The 19,593-nt window shown below is 41.5% G+C and overlaps 1 protein-coding gene across 1 annotated transcript in view; it reads left to right on the top strand.

Moving 5' to 3' along the window:
- The window catches only part of MUC13 (mucin 13, cell surface associated), a 32,802-nt gene extending 15,026 nt beyond the window's left edge, over nt 1–17,776 (top strand). The window contains exons 5-11 of the mRNA XM_082392349.1: nt 5,320–5,471; nt 9,171–9,296; nt 9,637–9,766; nt 10,425–10,462; nt 12,081–12,165; nt 14,351–14,552; nt 16,135–17,776. Of these exons, the coding sequence (XP_082248475.1) occupies nt 5,320–5,471; nt 9,171–9,296; nt 9,637–9,766; nt 10,425–10,462; nt 12,081–12,165; nt 14,351–14,552 (733 nt within the window). The 3' untranslated portion in view covers nt 16,135–17,776. The remainder of the gene's footprint in view (nt 1–5,319; nt 5,472–9,170; nt 9,297–9,636; nt 9,767–10,424; nt 10,463–12,080; nt 12,166–14,350; nt 14,553–16,134) is intronic.
- Nucleotides 17,777–19,593: the final 1,817 nt, after the last annotated feature.

Genomic DNA, 19,593 nt, shown 5'->3' with positions numbered 1-19,593 from the left:
ACATCTTCTTTATCCATTCGTCTGTTGATGGGCATTTAGGTTGCTTCCATGACCTGGCTATTGTAAATAGTGCTGCAATGAACATTGGGGTGCATGTGTCTTTTTGAATTATGGTTTTCTCTGGGTATATGCTCAGTAGTGGGATTGCTGGGTCATATGGTAATTCTATTTTTAGTTTTTTAAGGAACTTCCATACTGTTCTCCATAGTGGCTGTATCAATTTACATTCCCACCAACAGTGCAAGAGGGTTCCCTTTTCTCCACACCCTCTCCAACATTTGTTGTTTGTAGATTTTCTGATGATCCCCATTCTAACTGGTGTGAGGTGATACCTCATTGTAGTTTTGATTTGCATTTCTCTAATAATCAGTGATGTTGAGCAGCTTTTCATGTGCTTCTTGGCCATCTGTATGTCTTCTTTGGAGAAATGTCTATTTAGGTCTTCTGCCCATTTTTTGATTGGGTTGTTTGTGTTTTTTTTTTTTTTTAACATCTTTATTGGAATATAATTGCTTTACAATGGTGTGTTAGTTTCTGCTTTATAGTTTTATCTGTTCTCTCATCCATATTCCCCTTTTGTCAGTTGACCCAATGTTGTCTTTTTTTAAAATTATTTATTTATTTATTTATTTATTTATGGCTGCGTTGGGTCTTCGTTTCTGCGCGAGGGCTTTCCCTAGTTGTGGCAAGCGGGGGCCACTCCTCATCGCGGTGTGCGGGCCTCTCACCATCGCGGCCTCTCTTGTTGCGGAGCACAGGCTCCAGACGCGCAAGCTCAGTAATTGTGGCTCACGGGCCCAGCTGCTCCGTGGCATGTGGGATCTTCCCAGACCAGGGCTCGAACCCGTGTCCCCTGCACTGGCAGGCAGATTCTCAACCACTGCACCACCAGGGAAGCCCCTGTTTGTGTTTTTAATGTTAAGCTGCATGAGCTGTTTATATATTTTAGAGATTAATCCTTTGTCCGTTGATTCATTTGCAAATATTTTCTCCCATTCTGAGGGTTGTCTTTTCATCTTGTTTGTAGTTTCCTTTGCTTTGCAATAGATTTTAAGTTTCATTAGGTCCCATTTGATTATTTTTGATTTTATTTCCATTACTCTAGGAGATAGATCAAAAAAAATCTTTCTGTGATTTATGTCAAAGAGTGTTCTTCCTATGTTTTCCTCTAAGAGTTTTATAGTGTCCGGTCTTACATTTAGGTCTCTAATCCATTTTGAGTTTATTTTTGTGTATGGTGTTAGGGAGTGTTCTAATTTCATTTTTTTACATGTAACTGTCCAGTTTTCCCAGCACCACTTATTGAAGAGACTGTCTTTTCTCCATTGTATGTCCTTGCCTCCTTTGTCATAGATTAGTTGACCATAGGTGCATAGGTTTATCTCTGGGCTTTCTATCCTGTTCCATTGATCTATATTTCTGTTTTTGTGCCAGTACCATATTGTCTTGATTACTGTAGCTTTGTAATATAGTCTGAAGTCAGGGAGTCTGATTCCTCCAGGTCCGTTTTTTTCCCTCAAGACTGCTTTGGCTATTCAGGGTCTTTTGTGTCTCCATACAAATGTTAAGATTTTTTGTTCTAGTTCTGTAAAAAATGCCACAGGTAATTTGATAGGGATTGCATTGAATCTGTAGATTGCTTTGGGTAGTATAGTCATTTTCAGAATATTGATTCTTCCAATCCAAGAACTTGGTGTATCTCTCCTTCTGTTGGTATCATCTTTAATTTCTTTTATCAATGTCTTATAGTTTTCTGCATACAGGTCTTTTGTCTCCCTAGGTAGGTTTATTCCTAGGTATTTTATTCTTTTTGTTGCAATGGTAAATGGGAGTGTTTCTTTAATTTCTCTTTCAGATTTTTCATCATTAGTGTATAGGAATGCAAGAGATTTCTGTGCATTAATTTTGTATCCTGCTACTTTACCAAATTCATTGATTAGCTCTAGTAGTTTTCTGGTGGCATCTTTAGGATTCTCTATGTATAGTATCATGTCATCCGCAAACAGTGACAGTTTTACTTCTTCTTTTCCAATTTGTATTCCTTTTATTTCTTTTTCTTCTCTCATTGCCGTGGCTAGGACTTCCAAATCTATGCTGAATAATAGTGGTGAGAGTGGACATCCTTGTCTTGTTCCTGCTCTTAGAGGAAATGCTTTCAGTTTTTCACCACTGAGAATGATGTTTGCTGTGGGTTTGTTGTATATGGCATTTATTATGTTGAGGTAGGTTCCCTCTATGCCCACTTTCTGGAGAGTGTTTATCATAAATGGGTGTTGAATTTTGTCAAAAGCTTTTTCTGCATCTATTGAGATGATCATATGGTTTTTATTCTTCAATTTGTTAATATGGTGTATCACATTGATTGATTTGCATATATAGAAGAATCCTTGCACCCCTGGGATAAATCCCACTTGATCATGGTGTATGATCCTTTTAATGTGTTGCTGGATTCTGTTTGCTCGTATTTTGTTGAGGATTTTTGCATCTATATGCATCAGTGATATTGGTCTGTCATTTTCTTTTTTTTTTTTTTAAACATCTTTATTGGAGTATAATTGCTTTAAAATGGTGTGTTAGTTTCTGCTTTATAACAAAGTGAATCAGTTATACATATACATATGTTCCCATATCTCTTCCCTCTTGCGTATCTTTGTCTGGTTTTGGTATCAAGGTGATGGTGGCCTCATAGAATGAGTTTGGGAGTGTTCCTTCCTCTGCAATTTTTTGGAAGAGTTTGAGAAGGATGGGTGTTAGCTCTTCTCTAAATGTTTGATAGAATTCACCTGTGAAGCCATCTGGTCCTGGACTTTTGTTTGTTGGAAGATTTTTAATCACAGTTTCAATTTCATTACTTGTTTTTGGTCTGTTCATATTTTCTATTTCTTCCTGGTTCAGTCCTGGGAGGTTATACCTTTCTAAGAATTTGTCCATATCTTCTAGGTTGTCCATTTTATTGGCATAGAGTTGCTTGTAGTAGTCTCTTAGGATGCTTTGTATTTCTGTGGTGTCGTAACTTCTCCTTTTTCCTTTCTAATTTTATTGATTTGAGTCCTTTCCCTCTTTTTCTTGATGAGTCTGGCTAAAGGTTTATCAATTTTGTTTATCTTCTCAAAGAACCAACTTTTAGTTTTATTGATCTTTGCTGTTGTTTTCTTTGTTTCTATTTCATTTATTTCTGCTCTAATCTTTATGATTTCTTTCCTTCTACTAACTTTGGGTTTTGTTTGTTCTTCTTTCTCTAGTTCCTTTAGGTGTAAGGTTAGATTGTTTATTTGAGGTGTTTCTTGTTTCTTGAGGAGGCTTGTATAGCTATAAACTTCCCTCTTAGAACTGCTTTTGCTGCATCCCATAGGTTTTGGATTATCATGTTTTCGTTGTAGTTTGTCTTTATATTTTTTGATTTCCTCTTTGATTTCTTCAGTGATCTCTTGGTTATTTAGTAACGTATTGTTTAGCCTCCATGTGTTTGTGTTTTTTACGTTTTTTTCCCTGTAATTGATTTCTAATCTCACAGCGTTGTGGTCAGAAAAGATGCTTGATATGATTTCAATTTTCTTAAATTTACTGAGGCTTGATTTGTGACCCAAGATGTGATCTATCCTAGAGAAAGTTCCGTTCGCACTTCCGAAGAAAGTGTAATCTGCTCTTTTTGGATGGAATGTCCTATAAATATCAATTAAATCTATCTAGTCTACTGTGTCATTTAAAGCTTATGTTTCCTTATTAATTTTCTGTCTGGGTGATCTGTCCATTGGTGTAAGTGAGGTGTTAAAGTCCCCCACTATGATTGTGTTGCTATTGATTTCCTCTTTTAGAGCTGTTAGCAGTTGCCTTATGTATTGAGGTGCTCCTATGTTGGGTGCATATATATTTATAACTGTTATATCTTCTTCTTGGATTGATCCCTTGATCATTATGTAGTGTCCTTCCTTGTCTCTTGTAACATTCTTTATTTTAAAGTCTATTTTATCTGATACGAGTATTGCTACTCCAGCTTTCTTTTGATTTCCATTTGCATAGAATATCTTTTTCCATCCCCTCACTTTCAGTCTGTATGTGTCCATAGGTCTGAAGTGGGTCTCTTGTAGACAGCATATATATGGGTCTTGTTTTTGTATCCATTCAGCAAGCCTGTGTGTTTTGATTGAAGCATTTAATCCATTGATGTTTAATGTAATTATGTATGTTCCTATTATCATTTTCTTAATTGTTTTGGGTTTGTTTTTGTAGGTCCTTTTCTTCTCTTGTGTTTCCCACTTAGAGAAGTTCCTTTAGCATTTGTTGTAGAGCTAGTTTGGTGGTGCTGAGTATGCTTAGCTTTTGCTTGTCTGTTAAGCTTTTGATTTCTCCATTGAATCTGAATGAGATCCTTGCTGGGTAGAGTAATCTTGGTTGTAGGTTCTTCCCTTTCATCACTTTAAATATATCATGCCACTCCCTTCTGGCTTGTAGAGTTTCTACTGAGAAATCAGCTGTTAACCTTATGGGAGTTCCCTTGTATGTTATTTGTCATTTTTCCCTTTTTGCTTTCAATAATTTTTCTTTGTCTTTATTTTTTGTCAGTTTGATTACTATGTGTCTCAGCGTGTTTCTCCTTGTGTTTATCCTGTATGGGACTCTCTGCGCTTCCTGGACTTGAGTGGCTATTTCCTTTCCCATGTTAGGGAAGATTTTCACTATAATCTCTTCAAATATTTTCTCTGATCCTTTCTCTCTCTCTTCTCCTTCTGGAACCCCTATAATGCAAATGTTGTTGTGTTTAATGTCTCAGAGGTCTCTTGGGCTGTCTTCATTTCATTTCATTCTTTTTTCTTTATTCTGTTCTGCAGCAGTTAATTCCACCATTCTGTCTTCCAGGTCACTTATCTGTTCTTCTGCCTCAGTTATTCTGCTATTGATTCCTTCTAGTGGATTTTTCATTTCAGTTATTGTATTGTTCACCTCTGTTTGTTTGTTCTTTAATTCTTCTAGGTTTTTGTTCTTTAATTCTTCTAGGTCTTTGTTAAACATTTCTTGCATCTTCTTGATTTTTGCCTCCATTCTTTTTCCTAGGTTCTGGATCATCTTCACTATCATTATTCTGAATTCTTTTTCTGGAAGGTTGCCTATTTCCACTTCATTTAGTTGTTTTTCTGGGGTTTTATCTTGTTCTTTCATCTGGTACAAAGTCCTCTGCCTTTTCAATTTGTCTATCTTTTGGTGAATGTGGTTTTCCTTCCACAGGCTGTAGAATTGTATTTCTTCTTGCTTCTGCTGTGAAGACTAATTTGTTGATGCTTCCGTTCAATTCATCAACTGATGGATTCATTTCATTTTTAGCACATCTCCTTCAGCAAGATCTGAAATTCGTACTGTTGACGTAGCAGTAGTAAACATTTTTACAGAAACTACAGAAGAAACTGAAGAAAACATATCACGTACCATTAAAAATGCAATTGAAAACAGCACAACTGAGTTTACAGGATACATCAGTAAGTATGAAATAATTTTATACAACGATTACCTGAAGACCTATCTACTTTTTCATAAATTTTTCTATTATATGTTTGAAGGGGGCCAGAAGCACTGGATAATTGAATCCACGGACATCTCCCAGTTTCCTTTGAATCTGTCCTTTCTTCCTCCCTCCCTTTCCCCTGTCATTTGGCTTCTGCTCCTTTATAACATCCCCCAAGTCATCAGACTGACTAGTTTGTTCCTCTTCTTGGAAGGTAGTCTTGGACAAATAGCCTCTGAACCAGGAAAGATGAAGAAAGGAGAAACAAGAGGGCTCTATACCAATTTTTAGCTTTCCAAATTCTATAGAAAGTTTTATCTATACTGTTTCCCCTTTAGGCGGACACACCCCCCCACAGGACAGCTGTTAACAGTTCATTTTTACTGTGTTACAAACACCCCAAATCTTAGTGGCCTAAACAACAAACATTTATTTATTATAACGCTATAATTCTGTGCGTCAGAATTTGGGCTGGGCTTACCTGGGCGGTTCTGCTCATCTAGGCGGGGCTTGGCTGATCTCTGCTGGGCTCACTTAAGCATCAGCCATTAGCTGCCGGGTAGATCAGCTGAGGGCTGACTGGTCTAAAATGGCTCAGCTGGACGATTTGTCTCTGCTCCGCATGATCTCTCATCCTCCAGCAGGTTAGTCCAAAAGGGTTTCAAGAGCAGCAAGTGGGCACATTTCAGTACACAGGTGCTTCTCACTCTCTGCTAATGTTATATTTACAACTGTCCTGATGGCCAAAGCAATTCACATGGCAAAGCACAGTGTGGCAGGCCCTACCAAGGGGCATGGACACAGGAAGGCAGGAATAAACTGGCACTATTACTGCAATCACCAGAGCAGTCATCAGGAGTTCCTCATCTCAGAGGTGTCCAGGGCCAGCCCTGGGGGCAACTCTGTGCAACTGGTTCTCAGTCCTGGTTGCCAAACCCAAAGGCCTCTGTTGAGACACAACTTATCTGACTTTTCTGTAGCATTTGATACTAGTATCCTCCCATTCCTGAAGTCCTCTTCTCTCTGGACCTCCGCTCACCATTCTGATCCCATTCTGCCTTCCTCATCTTTCATTTTGATCCTTCTACGACTCCTTCTTTAGTCTCTTAAATTTTTGCTTTTGGCTTATTGTAACCTCCATGTCCTAGTTTGCAAAACTTATTTCTCTTTTTGAAAATATAATCAAATTCTGTTCATTTATAGTTTTCTAGCACCTTCTCTCTTTTTCGAGATTTCACAGATGCTCACTGTTATCTCAGGACCTGGAATGTAAATGCTCTGGAATAAAACACTTAAAATTCTATCAGAAAGGATGGGGGCTCCCCTGCACTGTACCCACTCCATGGGCTGTGGTCCCTTTAGCAATGTCCATTCAACTCTTTTCCATCCAAGTATTATTTCCTGGCAGAAGAGACTGGAGAAAAATTGTTCTGAAGCCATTCTGTTCTTTTCATGTCATTCATCAACATTACACCAACCAGGCCTGGCCTTTCCATGAGCCCCTGTAACATGGAAAACATACACACCCTTTCATTCATTTGCCCATTTTTAATTTTTAACCCTTTGCTCTTTGTTGTTGGATTTTTGTTGTTGTTGTTGTTTTGGGTTTTGTTTGTGGCAAGCCTGAGCTCATTTGGGACTCTAGACTGTCTCTGTCACACTTTTAATATTCCATCTTTGGTTATGGGACCTTCTTTTTATATTTTATGTCTCTCATCTGAGAGCTTCCTGTGCAAACTATGCCAGTTTCTTATATTACCTGGCCCTCTCCCATTTTTTTTTTCTTTATAGCTTGTTGGGATCATCTGCAGCTGCACAGTTAGAATTACATTTTCAGAGCTTCTTACTTTCCTGAACTGTTTTCATCTTCCAGAGTCTCATGCCATGGAACTACACCTTATCCTTTTTGAACATTTCAATATTTACTCTCTCAAAGTCATTATCCTCTTTCTGGCTATCACTTGGTCCTTGTCTTCCAAGGGACTCTTCAATTCTACCTGCCAATAAATTTCTCCTCAGGGTCAGAATTTGGTCCAGAGTAGCAATTCATGCCGTCAGAACCTCTATCCTCGGAAGATGAAATTGTCAGTAAGGCAAGACAAAAACCTTATCATATGCTCTGCTTTTGGCTGAATGAGACTTCTAGCAAGTGTGAGGAAGTTGAGGATCCCCATCAGCATGGGGACTGACCACTCCAAGTGGTTGTCAGATGAAAATAACCAGTGCATTCTTCAAAATAAAGTTGGGGACCCTTGCAATTCTCTCATTTGGCTCTACTTAGTAACTGCCTTGGTTCTGAGCCCTGGAAGACTTGAAACCATCTGGTCTCAGTGCTGAGAATTGCTCTGTTTTTGGACAACTCTTCTCAACATCTCTCCACTCTGAGACCAGGCATGTGCTCTTAGGTACATTAACAGATTACCAAATGATGCCAGCTAGAGATGGCCACAGGAGCATGAGCTGCCCAGCACATGGAAGGGAGAGCTCAGAACTTTTAGAGAAAAACGCCTTTTCCTGCTCTCTTGCTTCTGCTGCAAAGACAGATTCTCTTTTCTGTGTTGAAAGTTGTAGAATCTCTTTCTTTGGTTTTTATTTAGAGGCATTTTCAAATGGCAGGTAATGAAGGAAGGTTAGTTACAGGTTTGGGATGTTTAGAAGAGAGTAACCACGTATCTGTTCTACCTGCTCCTATTCTCTCCCTCTAATCTATTCTCAGATTCATCTTTTTGTCCCTAATGTCTTCCAATCTGCTTCTAGACTAACATTCTTAAAAGATGGCTTTCTCATGCCATGCTTCTGTTCAGAATCTATCAATGGATTCTCAGGCTTGTAGGATAAAAGTCAGTGTCCGTAACCTGACATTCAAACCCTGCTATACCAATGAGTGAAAAAAAGAATGATTACTTGTTGAGTATCTTATAGTGGACAATTGCATTTACATTAGTTCATTCAGTTCTCACAACAATCATGTGAAACAAGAATCATTAGCCCATTTCATAGATGGAGGGAACTTGGACCCACCACAAATTAAGATTGAACAAAAAGCCCACGGCCAGTCAACGGTAAAGCCAAGAGTTCGCACTTTTGTTCCTCCTCACCACACTGCCTCTCCCCTGCCCAAGTACAACTCCATCACTCCCGGACAAGAATCCTTTACTTCTTTTCATGCCTTGTTTACTCCACTTAGACCTTGCCTCTCCTTTGACTGTTCAAATCTTTCCTATCTTTCAAGACTTAGCCCAATTTCCACCTCCTCCACGATGTTACCTTTAGCTACCTGAGCCCCTGAATTCCCACTGTACTTAAAGTCTGTATTATGAGTTGCTGGATGCAACTCTCTAAGGGTGTAAACAGGTAAGTCTCCAAAGATGGGGTCCAAAACTTATGCAGCTACTGTGTCCCTTGTGGAACCTAGCAAAGAGGTAGGTGCAAAAGAGATTTGGAACATCATTGCATTGCACTGGATTGAATTAATTTTAATTGAATAATATAAGGAAATAGTTATAGAAGAGATCCCCTGGGGAGTTGAATTTCAGAATCTCAGATTTTCATTGGTTGAATCCCAAAATGTGTTAAAAGGCAACAATAACCACAATGGAATGGGGTGCTTTCACAAGTTACCTTATCCATATTGTCTTGCTAAATATGTCTTTGAATTATTTGTACCTCTTAGTGCAAGATCGGTGTGATTATTATGGTTGTAAGAAAAAGGATGCGCAAGATGACTGCGCCAGTGGTTTACTATGTCAGTGCAAACCGGGGCTGCAGAGACCGAGGCCACAGATCCCTCTGTGTGTTGGTAAGTGTTCCACCTGCTTCTAAATGTTCTTCATGCCTCCTCCACTCTCTCCTTTTGCATTTGCAAAGTACACACTTTCCTGCTCAGGTTTCCATGTGCATTTCAGAGTCCGAGGGATGTGAATTTTGGCTTTAGTCCTGTGGGCCTGGATAGGGCCTTGGCTAAGAGCTGGTGAGGAGGCCCACATGCCACTTCACAGGGCGCACGTCAAGTGCAGAGCCACTGAGCACCTTGTTTTACCCAGAAAAAGCAACATGAAAAAATTGTATTATGTGATGTGTCACTTTGGTGTTGAAGGGGTTGTTTCTGAAAATTACCCAGAAATCACTCTCTTTTGAAGCTTTGGATCCAAAGTGTCCTGGTAACTGCAACACAGAGAACAAGAGGCAATGCCTAGTGAAGAACAGTGGGGAAGCTAAATGCGTGTGCCTGCCAGGCTACAAGGAAGATAATCGTAGGATCTGTCAACCGTAAGAGAAATCACTCCTTTTTCATCTTGTCATAGCTGAAGCTAGGCAAAAAGGATAGCGCTTGTCACGTATGTGTGAGTTTAGGGTCTGGAAGTTGGTTCGCTGGCATAAGTTGGTAGGTACAGAGCATCACCATCACCACCATCATCATCATCATCAGTTTTTGAACATTCTCCGTGTGCTGGGAACCACAGCAGGTAATGCTTCTCATACAACAACAGTCAGGAATGTATTTATTCCCCATTTTCAAGTGAGGAAACTGAAGCTCGGAGAATATAAATGACATGTCCCCACTCATAGGGCAGCAAATAAATGGCCGAGCCAGGTGGTCTCGCAGCCCGAGGGGGTCCCACTAAGCTCCATGCCTCTGGGACTCGGCTTCGCCCAAACTGCTGAATCCTCCTGGCGCTCAAAAGATGGAGCGTTCAGTTGCTAGCAAATGGAACCACACGGGATTGTGTACCCCCTCAACCTTCCAGAGTGCCATGAAAGGCGCTCACCTGGAAGAATGGGAGCATAAGGAAGAAAAGAGAAAGAGGAGACGGAACGGGGAGGAGAGAATGAAAGAAAGATGCAAGGAAGACATGGAGGTTGGGTGGGAACTCTGACCTGCTCCCACAAGGCTCCTTACCATGGTCTCCTACTCCTTGTATTTTAGGTGTGCGTTTGGCTACAGCGGAGTTGATTGTGAAGACTGTGAGTAGAAGAGTCTTGCTTTGTTAATAAGCTTCTAAGAAACAGACATTGACCACATTCAAAATTCTGTCCAGTTCCCCAAAGTCTCTGGCTTGTTTCATAAAGAGAGAGAAAATCTACCTGGGAGTTTGTCTTCTGGGTCAGGCCACTCCATGCTCACACTTAAGTTGTGGGCAGAGCCTCTCTGTTATGGGAAATAATAGAACTCAGCCCAAGAGGTGGGCTGGTGCCTCTGGACTTGTCCCAGGCCAAAGAAGGTTGTCCCAACATTATATTCATTTCCTACATTAGATTAAATATGCATTGTCTGTTACTAAAAAGGATAAAGACCAGTATATTCCAAAAATGTTTATGTTCACAGTAGAGCAGAACTAGAAACCAGACGTTCAAATACTCAAATCATCTTTTTGTCTCAGAGCTATTTACTAATTTGGGATGTGTTGTCATAAATTCAGTTGCTTGGTTCCCTCCCAGGCCCTACCCCCACCAGATTGGGACAATACTAACTGTATATTTTAAATGATTTCATATTTTAAATTTTATATAATGAACTAAAAGATCAATGATCCAAGATGAAGGGAGTATTCCTGTTAGCCTCCCAGCCAGCCACAAAGTTAGTGATAAGAAATGCTTTTAATTTCTACTGTATTTTGTTGTGAGGCTGGGTTTGCTAAGTCATTTCTTTCTTCTGGGCTTTCAGTGTCTACACCTATAAAATGAGAAGTTTGGATCAGCTAACCTTTGAGGTTTTTTCCAGACTTAATGGTCGATGGCCCCTTGCATCCTGGTTAGAGGTGGCATATATGGCAGTCATGTAGCAGAAAGAATCAAAGGGATCTAGAGCAGCACTGTCCAATAGAAATGTAACACGAGCTTCAGATTTAATTTCAGATTTTAAAAGCTCTAACTAAATTTTAAAAAGTAAAGAGGAATAGGTGAAATTGATTTTAATAACATTTTATTTCACTCAACATATAGAAAATAATATCATTTCAATAGGCAATCAATACAAGCATGATTAATGAGATATTTTACATTTTTTTCATACTGTGTGTTTGAAATCTGCTGTGTATGTTAAAATTGCACTTACATGCCACCCCATAGCCATATTTCAAGTGCTCAAGAGCGTTAAACAAGCAGATCTAGAGGAGAGTGGGTGGTAATGAACCTCCAGACTCTTCCCTCATCAATTCCATCAAGCTCCTCTGTTAGTGACAAATTTAACTCCAACCTAGTTCCCCTAGTTTATCAGCAAAGTCCGTTATGGCAGGCAGGCAAAGGCAGCAGAGGTAAGGAGGTAGTGTGGACCTCTGATGAGATCTCACCCCCCACAAAGCCCAGGAAGGTCCTGCCACCATGGCCTCCTCTGTGCTTATGGACTTCTTTTATCTGGCAAGGTTGTCTCTTTTGATTGGGTTCTGAAGACACAGTTGGGGGTGGGCAGACAGAGGGCTAAAGGAGGTGAGCCACCCACCCATCCTGGTCCTGGAAGAGGGTCAGAAACCAGAGCCCAATTGTCCTCTTGGCCAGGAACCACTGGGAACACACGTACCTGTGCAGTAGACAGTGGGAGTCTGCTTGGGGGAAGCCGTTCCTACTCTTCTCTTTTCCCTTTCAGCATTTCAGCTGATCCTCACGATCGTGGGCACCATTGCTGGCATCCTCATTCTCGGCATGGTGATTGCACTCATCTTCTCAGTGAGGTACGGGGTGAAGTGTCCCTTTCCTGGGGCACAGTGCCACTGGCATTACACTCTGGTTTCCAAACATGCCCAGCCTTTCCTGGGCAAGAGAAGAAAAATAGGGCGAGGCCTCTCTAATACCATTGCCCTTTTTGTCTTACCTGAATTTTCTTCTGATTCTATAAGCTACACATGATCACTGAAGAAAATAGAAAATGTGTAAAGGAGCAGACTAAAAAGTCACCCACAAAACCCACCACCCTGAAGCAACCAACATTTTGGTATACATCCTTCCAGGTTTTTTGCTACTTTTTAAAATGATGTTATATATGTAATTTAGTATCTTTTGTGCTTTAAAATTTTTTTTGTTGAGGTTTGTTTTTGCTTAATACTATAAAGTGACATAGCAACCATTTTCTGCTGTCATTAAAAACTCTTTTGGGAGTTCAGGGTTTTTTTTTTTTTGAGCACAAGCCACCCATTCTCCTTGCTTGGCCCTGCAATAAACCTTTATCTGCTCAAAAACAAAACAAAACAAAACAAAACAAAACAAAACACTCTTTTGTTAGCAGTATTTAACTCCACTGATGTTGTCAGATATAATTTTCATTAAGTCACTCCCCTGCCCAGGACCTCGCTGCAAATAGCCTAACGTCCACCTCAACTGAGCCGCCTGGGTTTTAAGTAGAAACGTTATCTCTGCATGGCCTTTTCTCAGCTTGTGCCTTAAGTGACCTTCTTAAAAACTTAAGTAGGGTCCATTCATTTATTCTACAAACATTTAGATAAAGTTCCCTCCATTAATAGAGATGGAATACTATCATCTATTCCATTCTAAATGTGCCAAGTGAGGAACCACTCTGATTTTAAAAAAAGCTACTTTTTGAAAATTACCTTTAGCTAATATCTTATATTTTGGCAAAATAGGTTTTTTTGCACTGTAATGTGAGAGGATAGAGTTTACATTTCTAAAATATTTTGTTTCTTTTTTTTTCTTCTTTTACTCCATTTTGATATTAACTCTTCCCCAGAGACTTGATTATAAGGATGCCAAGCTGGGAACTGAGAACACGACTTCCCCTTTTCCAGGGGTGGGGGTATGGGGGACAGGACATTCGACTCTGGAGCAAGGCTGCTTCCTCCACAGTGGACCGGCTCACCGCCCCAGTCTCCAGGGTCCTCAGGGACTGTGATAGAGCTTGTGCCCCTTGAGAGCCTCGGTTCTCGGTTCCCCTTCCTGCTGCAGAGTCCCGTTTGCTCTTTGCTCAGCCACAGATTCATGACTCTTGGGAGCTCTCCAAGAATTATAATTTCTTGCCCATTCCAAAGGGAAGGAAGCCTCTTGTCAGTTACCTTAGATGGGAGTGCTGTCACAGGGCAGGAACTCAGTGGCGGGCTGGGCTGACCATCAGGGTCACCAGGTGAGTGGGTCTTCCTTTCTGACATTCCAGTGTCTGAAAGTCACCCCAGAACTGCCCTGTGGCCATAATGGATGCCTCTGGCCCCACTACCCATATTCTAACAGGGCAGGACTGTCGCTGCAGGCCAGAAGGAGAGAAGGGTCATGATCAGAGTTAATTGGGGGATAGGTGCCTCCCTCACCTGCAAGTCCTCCCACTTGGCTTTGAATGCTTACACTTGAACAGAACAACCTGGGAAACTCCTATTTCTCCTTAAGACCTTTATGCCTTGAACTCATTTTATTCACTGAGGTGCTTCTGTAGACATTGACTTTGCCTGAATGAAAAATTGTATCACAGATCATCTTTTTCTTTGACTTTTATTATCATTTCCATAAATAATGCAAAGGCACACTGAAAAATTCTAACATTATTAGCAAAATGTAAATGGGACTGGAGGAATTAGATGGTAATGTTGGATCAGGGTTAACGTTCTGGTTTTGATGGTTACATGGAGCTTATTAGGAGACTTAGGGAATCTACACTGAATGAAGTAATGAAGTATTACCAGTAATGGACATCAGGTCTGCAGCTTATTCTTAAATGGTTCAGAAATGTTAACAGTCGGGGAATCTGGGTGACAGATGTATGGGAGCTCTGTGTAATTTTTTTTTTTTTTTTTGGTAACTTACATGTAAATTTGAAATTATTTCAAAAATTTAAAACATTTTGAAGAAAGAATATTAACATTTGCTTCAAGGAACTTGCCGCCATTGTCAGATCCTAATTCCTGTTACTGATTACAGATCAAAGAACAAAAGCAGGAATGTGGAAGAAGAGAACTTGATTGAGAACGATTTTCGAAATCTGAAACTGCGGGAGACCGGCTTTAGCAATCTAGGAGCAGATGGGAGCATCTTCCCTAAGATCAGGGTGAACCTACCCAAAGAGAGTCAGCCACAGAATCCCTACATAGTCCAGGGTGGTCTACCCCGCGCAGACTATTAGGTGAGTCTTTGCATGCTTTCTGTTTGCCTTTGCAGAGTGAAATTTCCCAGGGCCGACTTGGGACCTGACTGTTGTATCATCAGCAGCCCTGGCTGCCCAGTAGACTTTTTTTTTTTAATCGAAAGCTATTGAAAATAGCCACCACTTGGTCCCTAACACTGACCATCTATGTGACTTTAGACACACCACTTAATTTCTCTATTCATCTATTTCCTCAGCTATAAAAGAGGAAGCTTAATTCAGATGCCCTTAAGGTCTCCTTAAATTATACGTTTCTTGGGATACAACTCCAGTGGTTGTGATGACAATTCCCGGACTGAAGGGCCTAGGACCTAGGTCAGGCCTGGGGAGGACTGTTGGATGTAAACATGGTTCTGTTTACATGGATCCTTTCCAGCCAGCCCACATGAAGGCAAATCTCTCCTTTCCTCCCCGCCCCGCCCCAGACCACAAGGCCACCCGATCAATTTCTAAAGCGACAAGGCAAGTGAGGCTGATAATATTTTCTTTCCCTTGGGAGGACTTTCAAGGCAAGTAGCTTGTCCTTGTTAGATTTGTTTTGGAGAATCGTAGCTGGCATTGCTCAGTGTGACCGAATGAAATGCTGAAAGGAGAAAGCCTGTCAGAGAGGACTCCCTCGGGGAGGAGTGACAAGACAGAAGGAAGAGGAAAAGTGGCCAGAGAAGAGAGAGGGGGAAGAAGAGAGGAAAGGAGAGAAATGACTTGTTTAAAAGAGGAAGAGTGGGGAGAAAGGGAAAGAAGGAGAGGTGAGGTATCCCCAGGAGAGAAGAAAAATAAAGAGGCTGAAAGAGAAGGGGGACCCGGGAGGGTGGTAGAGGGGCCGGGGAAGGGGAGAACAGTATCCCCACTCCCTGTGTGCGAGCTTTGCTTCTGCAGGCGGCCCAGGTGAGCGGGTCATCCTTTGCCGATCTTAACGCACTTTGAATATTCTGGGAAAATCTGACTTATTTTTCGTTTGAAATCCCACGGTTGATTTTACATATCAAGTTTCCTTCAGTCATGGAATCTAAGTGTTCCATGCATGCACGAAGGGATGACTTGCACAGAATGCGCCATGTAGGGTCGGACACAGGGTCTAGCCGGCAAGAGCCGAGAGTGGACCTCCCTTTGGTCCTACCTGAGGTGAACCTTAACCATGGAACTCATTTCAAACCTCCCTTTCCCCACAGTGGAGCCCTTACTTCAAGTATAACCTCTGAAGAAAGCTCTTTAGTGGCTGAGCAGGCATGGGATTTAGAATCGGACAGACCTGTGTTCACAGCCTGGCCCTTCCTGCTACGAGCTGTGTGATCTCAGACAAGTTATTTGACTTCTCTGGGTTTGTTTTCTCATCTGTGAAATGGTTAAAATGAAGCCTACCTCAGAGGGTAAAGATCAAATAAGTCAAAATGCATAAAGAACACAGCACGATGGGTTCTAATTTGAATAATAGTATTCAAATTGTGTTAATTACAGTAATGTTAATCATTTATGAATCTAAATTTTCTCATATGTTTCTGTTGGAATACTTCTTTTCTAAGAGTTTTTCCCCCTCTCTTTCTCTCTCTCTCGTTTTGTCTAGAACGGTAAAAATTAGGAACCATCCACCCCTCAACCCAACATATGAGCTTTTATTTTGAGTGTTTCAAAGACTGATGGAGAAGGGAGCAGCCATGAAGATCTGGCCTTTGGTATTTCCCTTCCATCCAGCCTCTCTGAATGGGAGTTGTGACTGTTTGCAATGAATACAGCTTGTTTGCTAACTAAGTACCTATGAAATTAAATGCACATAGATGCTATTAGTAAGCATCTATACTTAAGATAGTTGATTTACTCCAATCAGTACAATGGTTAGGTTTGTTTTTCCTGGCTGTGCAACAGTAATCATTCTATCTATCTAGAGGGAAGCTCCCCAGGATTTTTCACTCCTGAAAGAGTCTAGAAGACTGTTGCTTTGAGTTGATACCCTGTAGATAATTGACGTATTCTGGGAGACTCTTACATATCAGCTGTGGACGTCCCAGGAGATGGGAGGAGATACCATCCTTGAAGATGCTCAGGTTCATTCTCTGGCAAGTTAAAACAGGGAAGCTGGGGCTTCCCTGGTGGTGCAGTGGTTAAGAATCCGCCTGCCAATGCAGGGGACACGGGTTCAAGCCCTGGCCCGGGAAGATCCCACATGCCGCGGAGCAACTAAGCCCGTGCGCCACAACTAATGAAGCCCGCGCGCCTAGAGCCCATGCTCCTCAACGAGAGAAGCCACCGCAATGAGAAGCCCGTGCACCGCAGCGAAGAGTGGCCCCCGCTCACTGCAACTAGAGAAAGCCTGCGCACAGCAACGGAGACCCAACACAGCCAAAAATGAAAATAAAAAATAAATAAATTAAAAAAAAAAAAGAAGTGGTGTGTTACACTTTATGTCAAAAGAATGGTATTTAAAAAAAAGAAAAAAAACAGGGAAGCTGCTTCTTTTCCTCAAATGTAGGGATTTCATTACCCTTGAACTGCCAGGAGCTTGTGACCTGGGCTCAAATCAAGAGGACAGATAAAAAGAGACAGGTCTCTTAGCTTTTTGGGAGCACTTACAGGCAACCCAGGGCCTTCTTAATGTCAACTGGAAGGCCTGAACTAGAAATGTCCTCTGCGGGGGTACATTCTAGAGGTTTTGAAATGCCGGTAGGTAGGGGAGTCAGTGGGGACAAATGTGACCAGGAGTAGGAGGAACAGAGGTAGAAGGAAGCTGGGCTGGTAGGCTGAGTAAGGGAGAAGGTTCCCAGGGCCCACCTTCATCCTCAATGAGCAAATGGGCATTTCCTCTAACTCATGCCCTACCCAAGATTTAGAAGCTAGGAGAGGATGTGAAGACAAACCCCCCAGAGCAAGAGCTTGAAGTCACTTTGAAATTGTAGACATTCTGACTGGCTGATGGTGAGAGAGGGAGCTTGTGCTCTGGATCCAAATGTTCAGCCTCGTGATACAGACTCCAGAGGTATTCCACCAAAACCTCAGCCTTCCCTGGGCACAGAGCCTTAGCCGTGGTCACTGACACACACACAGCCAAGAATGGGGGCAGCACCTCCAGCACAGCTTTCTTTAATGTTAGTAGTATCCTTGTTTATGTCTAATATCTGGTCTTTTGCAAGTTATTGTTATTTGTTGTTATTATTATTATTTGTTCTTGACTGTTAACTATAAACAGTAACAAATAAAGTGTCTTTAATAGATGGTGTCCTCCCTTGTGTTTGGGACTTTGGGTGATGCACGTAGCAGTTAAATTTCACTTTCAATAGCAAACATGACACATGGTAAACCGAATTGATTAACATCTGCTCATTGGGGGCTGTTGGATTACCCAAGGTAATTTTTTTTTATCATGGAATAGACATTTTTGGCTGCTTCCCCATGCATATCCCACAACTCTTCCATTATGAAGCAACCAAGCATTTTGGGTGGGATTGATCCAACCCCTAGCTCCAAATGTAGGCCTTGGTTGGCCCAAGCCAATCAGTGGAATCCCATGCCCTCTTGCCACAGTGATTGACTTAGCAAGCACATGGCACAAGTGGATACGATTAGAATAAATCTCAAATGTTGGTAGGAGGCTTGGAGGAGGAGAAACTCGTTGTTCTGGAGAGTGGGGTTGAGGATGTGAGGCCTCGAACTGCTTCAGTTTTGCTGAGCTGACACATAGAGGAGGGCAAGGCTGAGAGAACCATGGAAAAATGGAGCTGGTGCTCTGATCAGACCATCCCTGAAGGCTCTGGACTTTACTGTTAGGACAGTTTGAGTAGTTGCTTCTGTTTTTGCAGGTGAGAGCATCCTCACTGATACAGCTTGTGATTACTCTTGTGTTCTCAAGGCTAGCTGGTGAACGTAATAAAAGAAACTCGTATGACCTATTAATGCCCACAGTAAAAATATTAGTCAGCAATCAATAGGTTAACAGAATTAATGAAGACATAACTTAAAATTGGCTGACCACTGTAACTTGACATCACAGACTCTAGTTCTGACCTGCATGTTACCTTCTTTACATTTGAAGATGATTCTGGATTTAGCGCTAAAAGTAGGCTATTTGAACCTCTTTTCTTTTTTCTTTCTTTTTTTAAAAAAAATATTTATTTATTTATTTATTTGGTTGCACCGGGTCTTAGTTGCAGCAGGTGGGCTCCTTAGTTGCGGCAGGTGGGTTCCTTAGTTGCGGCTCGTGGGCTCCTTAGTTGCGGCTCACTGGCTCCTTAGTTGTGGCATGCGAACTTTTAGTTGCAGCATGCCTGTGGGATCTAGTTCCCTGACCAGGGATCAAACCCGGGCCCCCTGTATTGGGAGCGCAGTGTCTTATCCACTGTGCCTCCAGGGAAGTCCCTGAACCTCTTTTCTAAAGAGTCCCTCCTCTCTCGTGCCCCTCTGCACTACACCATGTCAGTTTCCGTCACTTCTCAAAGGTCCTGGGCCATACAAAACTCTGGGCTTCATGGACCAGAGTACATCCATTCTTGGGAGAATTTCATTGCTATTGTTTGAATAAAAATAATGCTCCAAATATGTATATGTGTAATATTTATGAAAATGGCTTTTGCCTCCAAAGTTGCTTTTGATCTTACATAATAGGACGTGTAATTCATTTGCTTCCGCTCACTGAGACCTTTGCAAAGGTTTTCTAACTGACTGTCCTGCAACCTTGGAGGGCTGTCAGAATGAACTTTCTAAGATGTGAATCTGATCATGACACTCCCTTGCTTAAGGCTCTCAGGGGTTCTCCACTGAGAGAATCAAGCTCAGAGATTCAAGCCAGACTCCTTGTGGCTCAAGTGCTCCAGAGTTGCCTCTCCTCCCCCGTCCCCATCCCCCCACCCCCCGCAGTGCACTAACACTGGCATACCTGCTGTTCCCTAAACATGCCACCTCCTCCTACTGCCATTTTTTTCTGAATTTTTGAATTCATTTTATTTTATTTTTTTTATACAGCAGGTTCTTATTAGTTATCTATTTTATACTACCTCCATTTTTTTTGCCTGTGCTGTGCCCTGCACTTGAAATG

Source organism: Balaenoptera borealis (genome assembly GCF_965194805.1).
Source record: "Balaenoptera borealis genome assembly, chromosome: 5".
In the NCBI taxonomy this organism is placed as follows: Eukaryota; Metazoa; Chordata; class Mammalia; order Artiodactyla; family Balaenopteridae; genus Balaenoptera; species Balaenoptera borealis.
The sequence above is the reverse complement of the archived record's forward strand: the minus strand, read 5'-3'. Positions and strand labels throughout refer to the sequence as shown.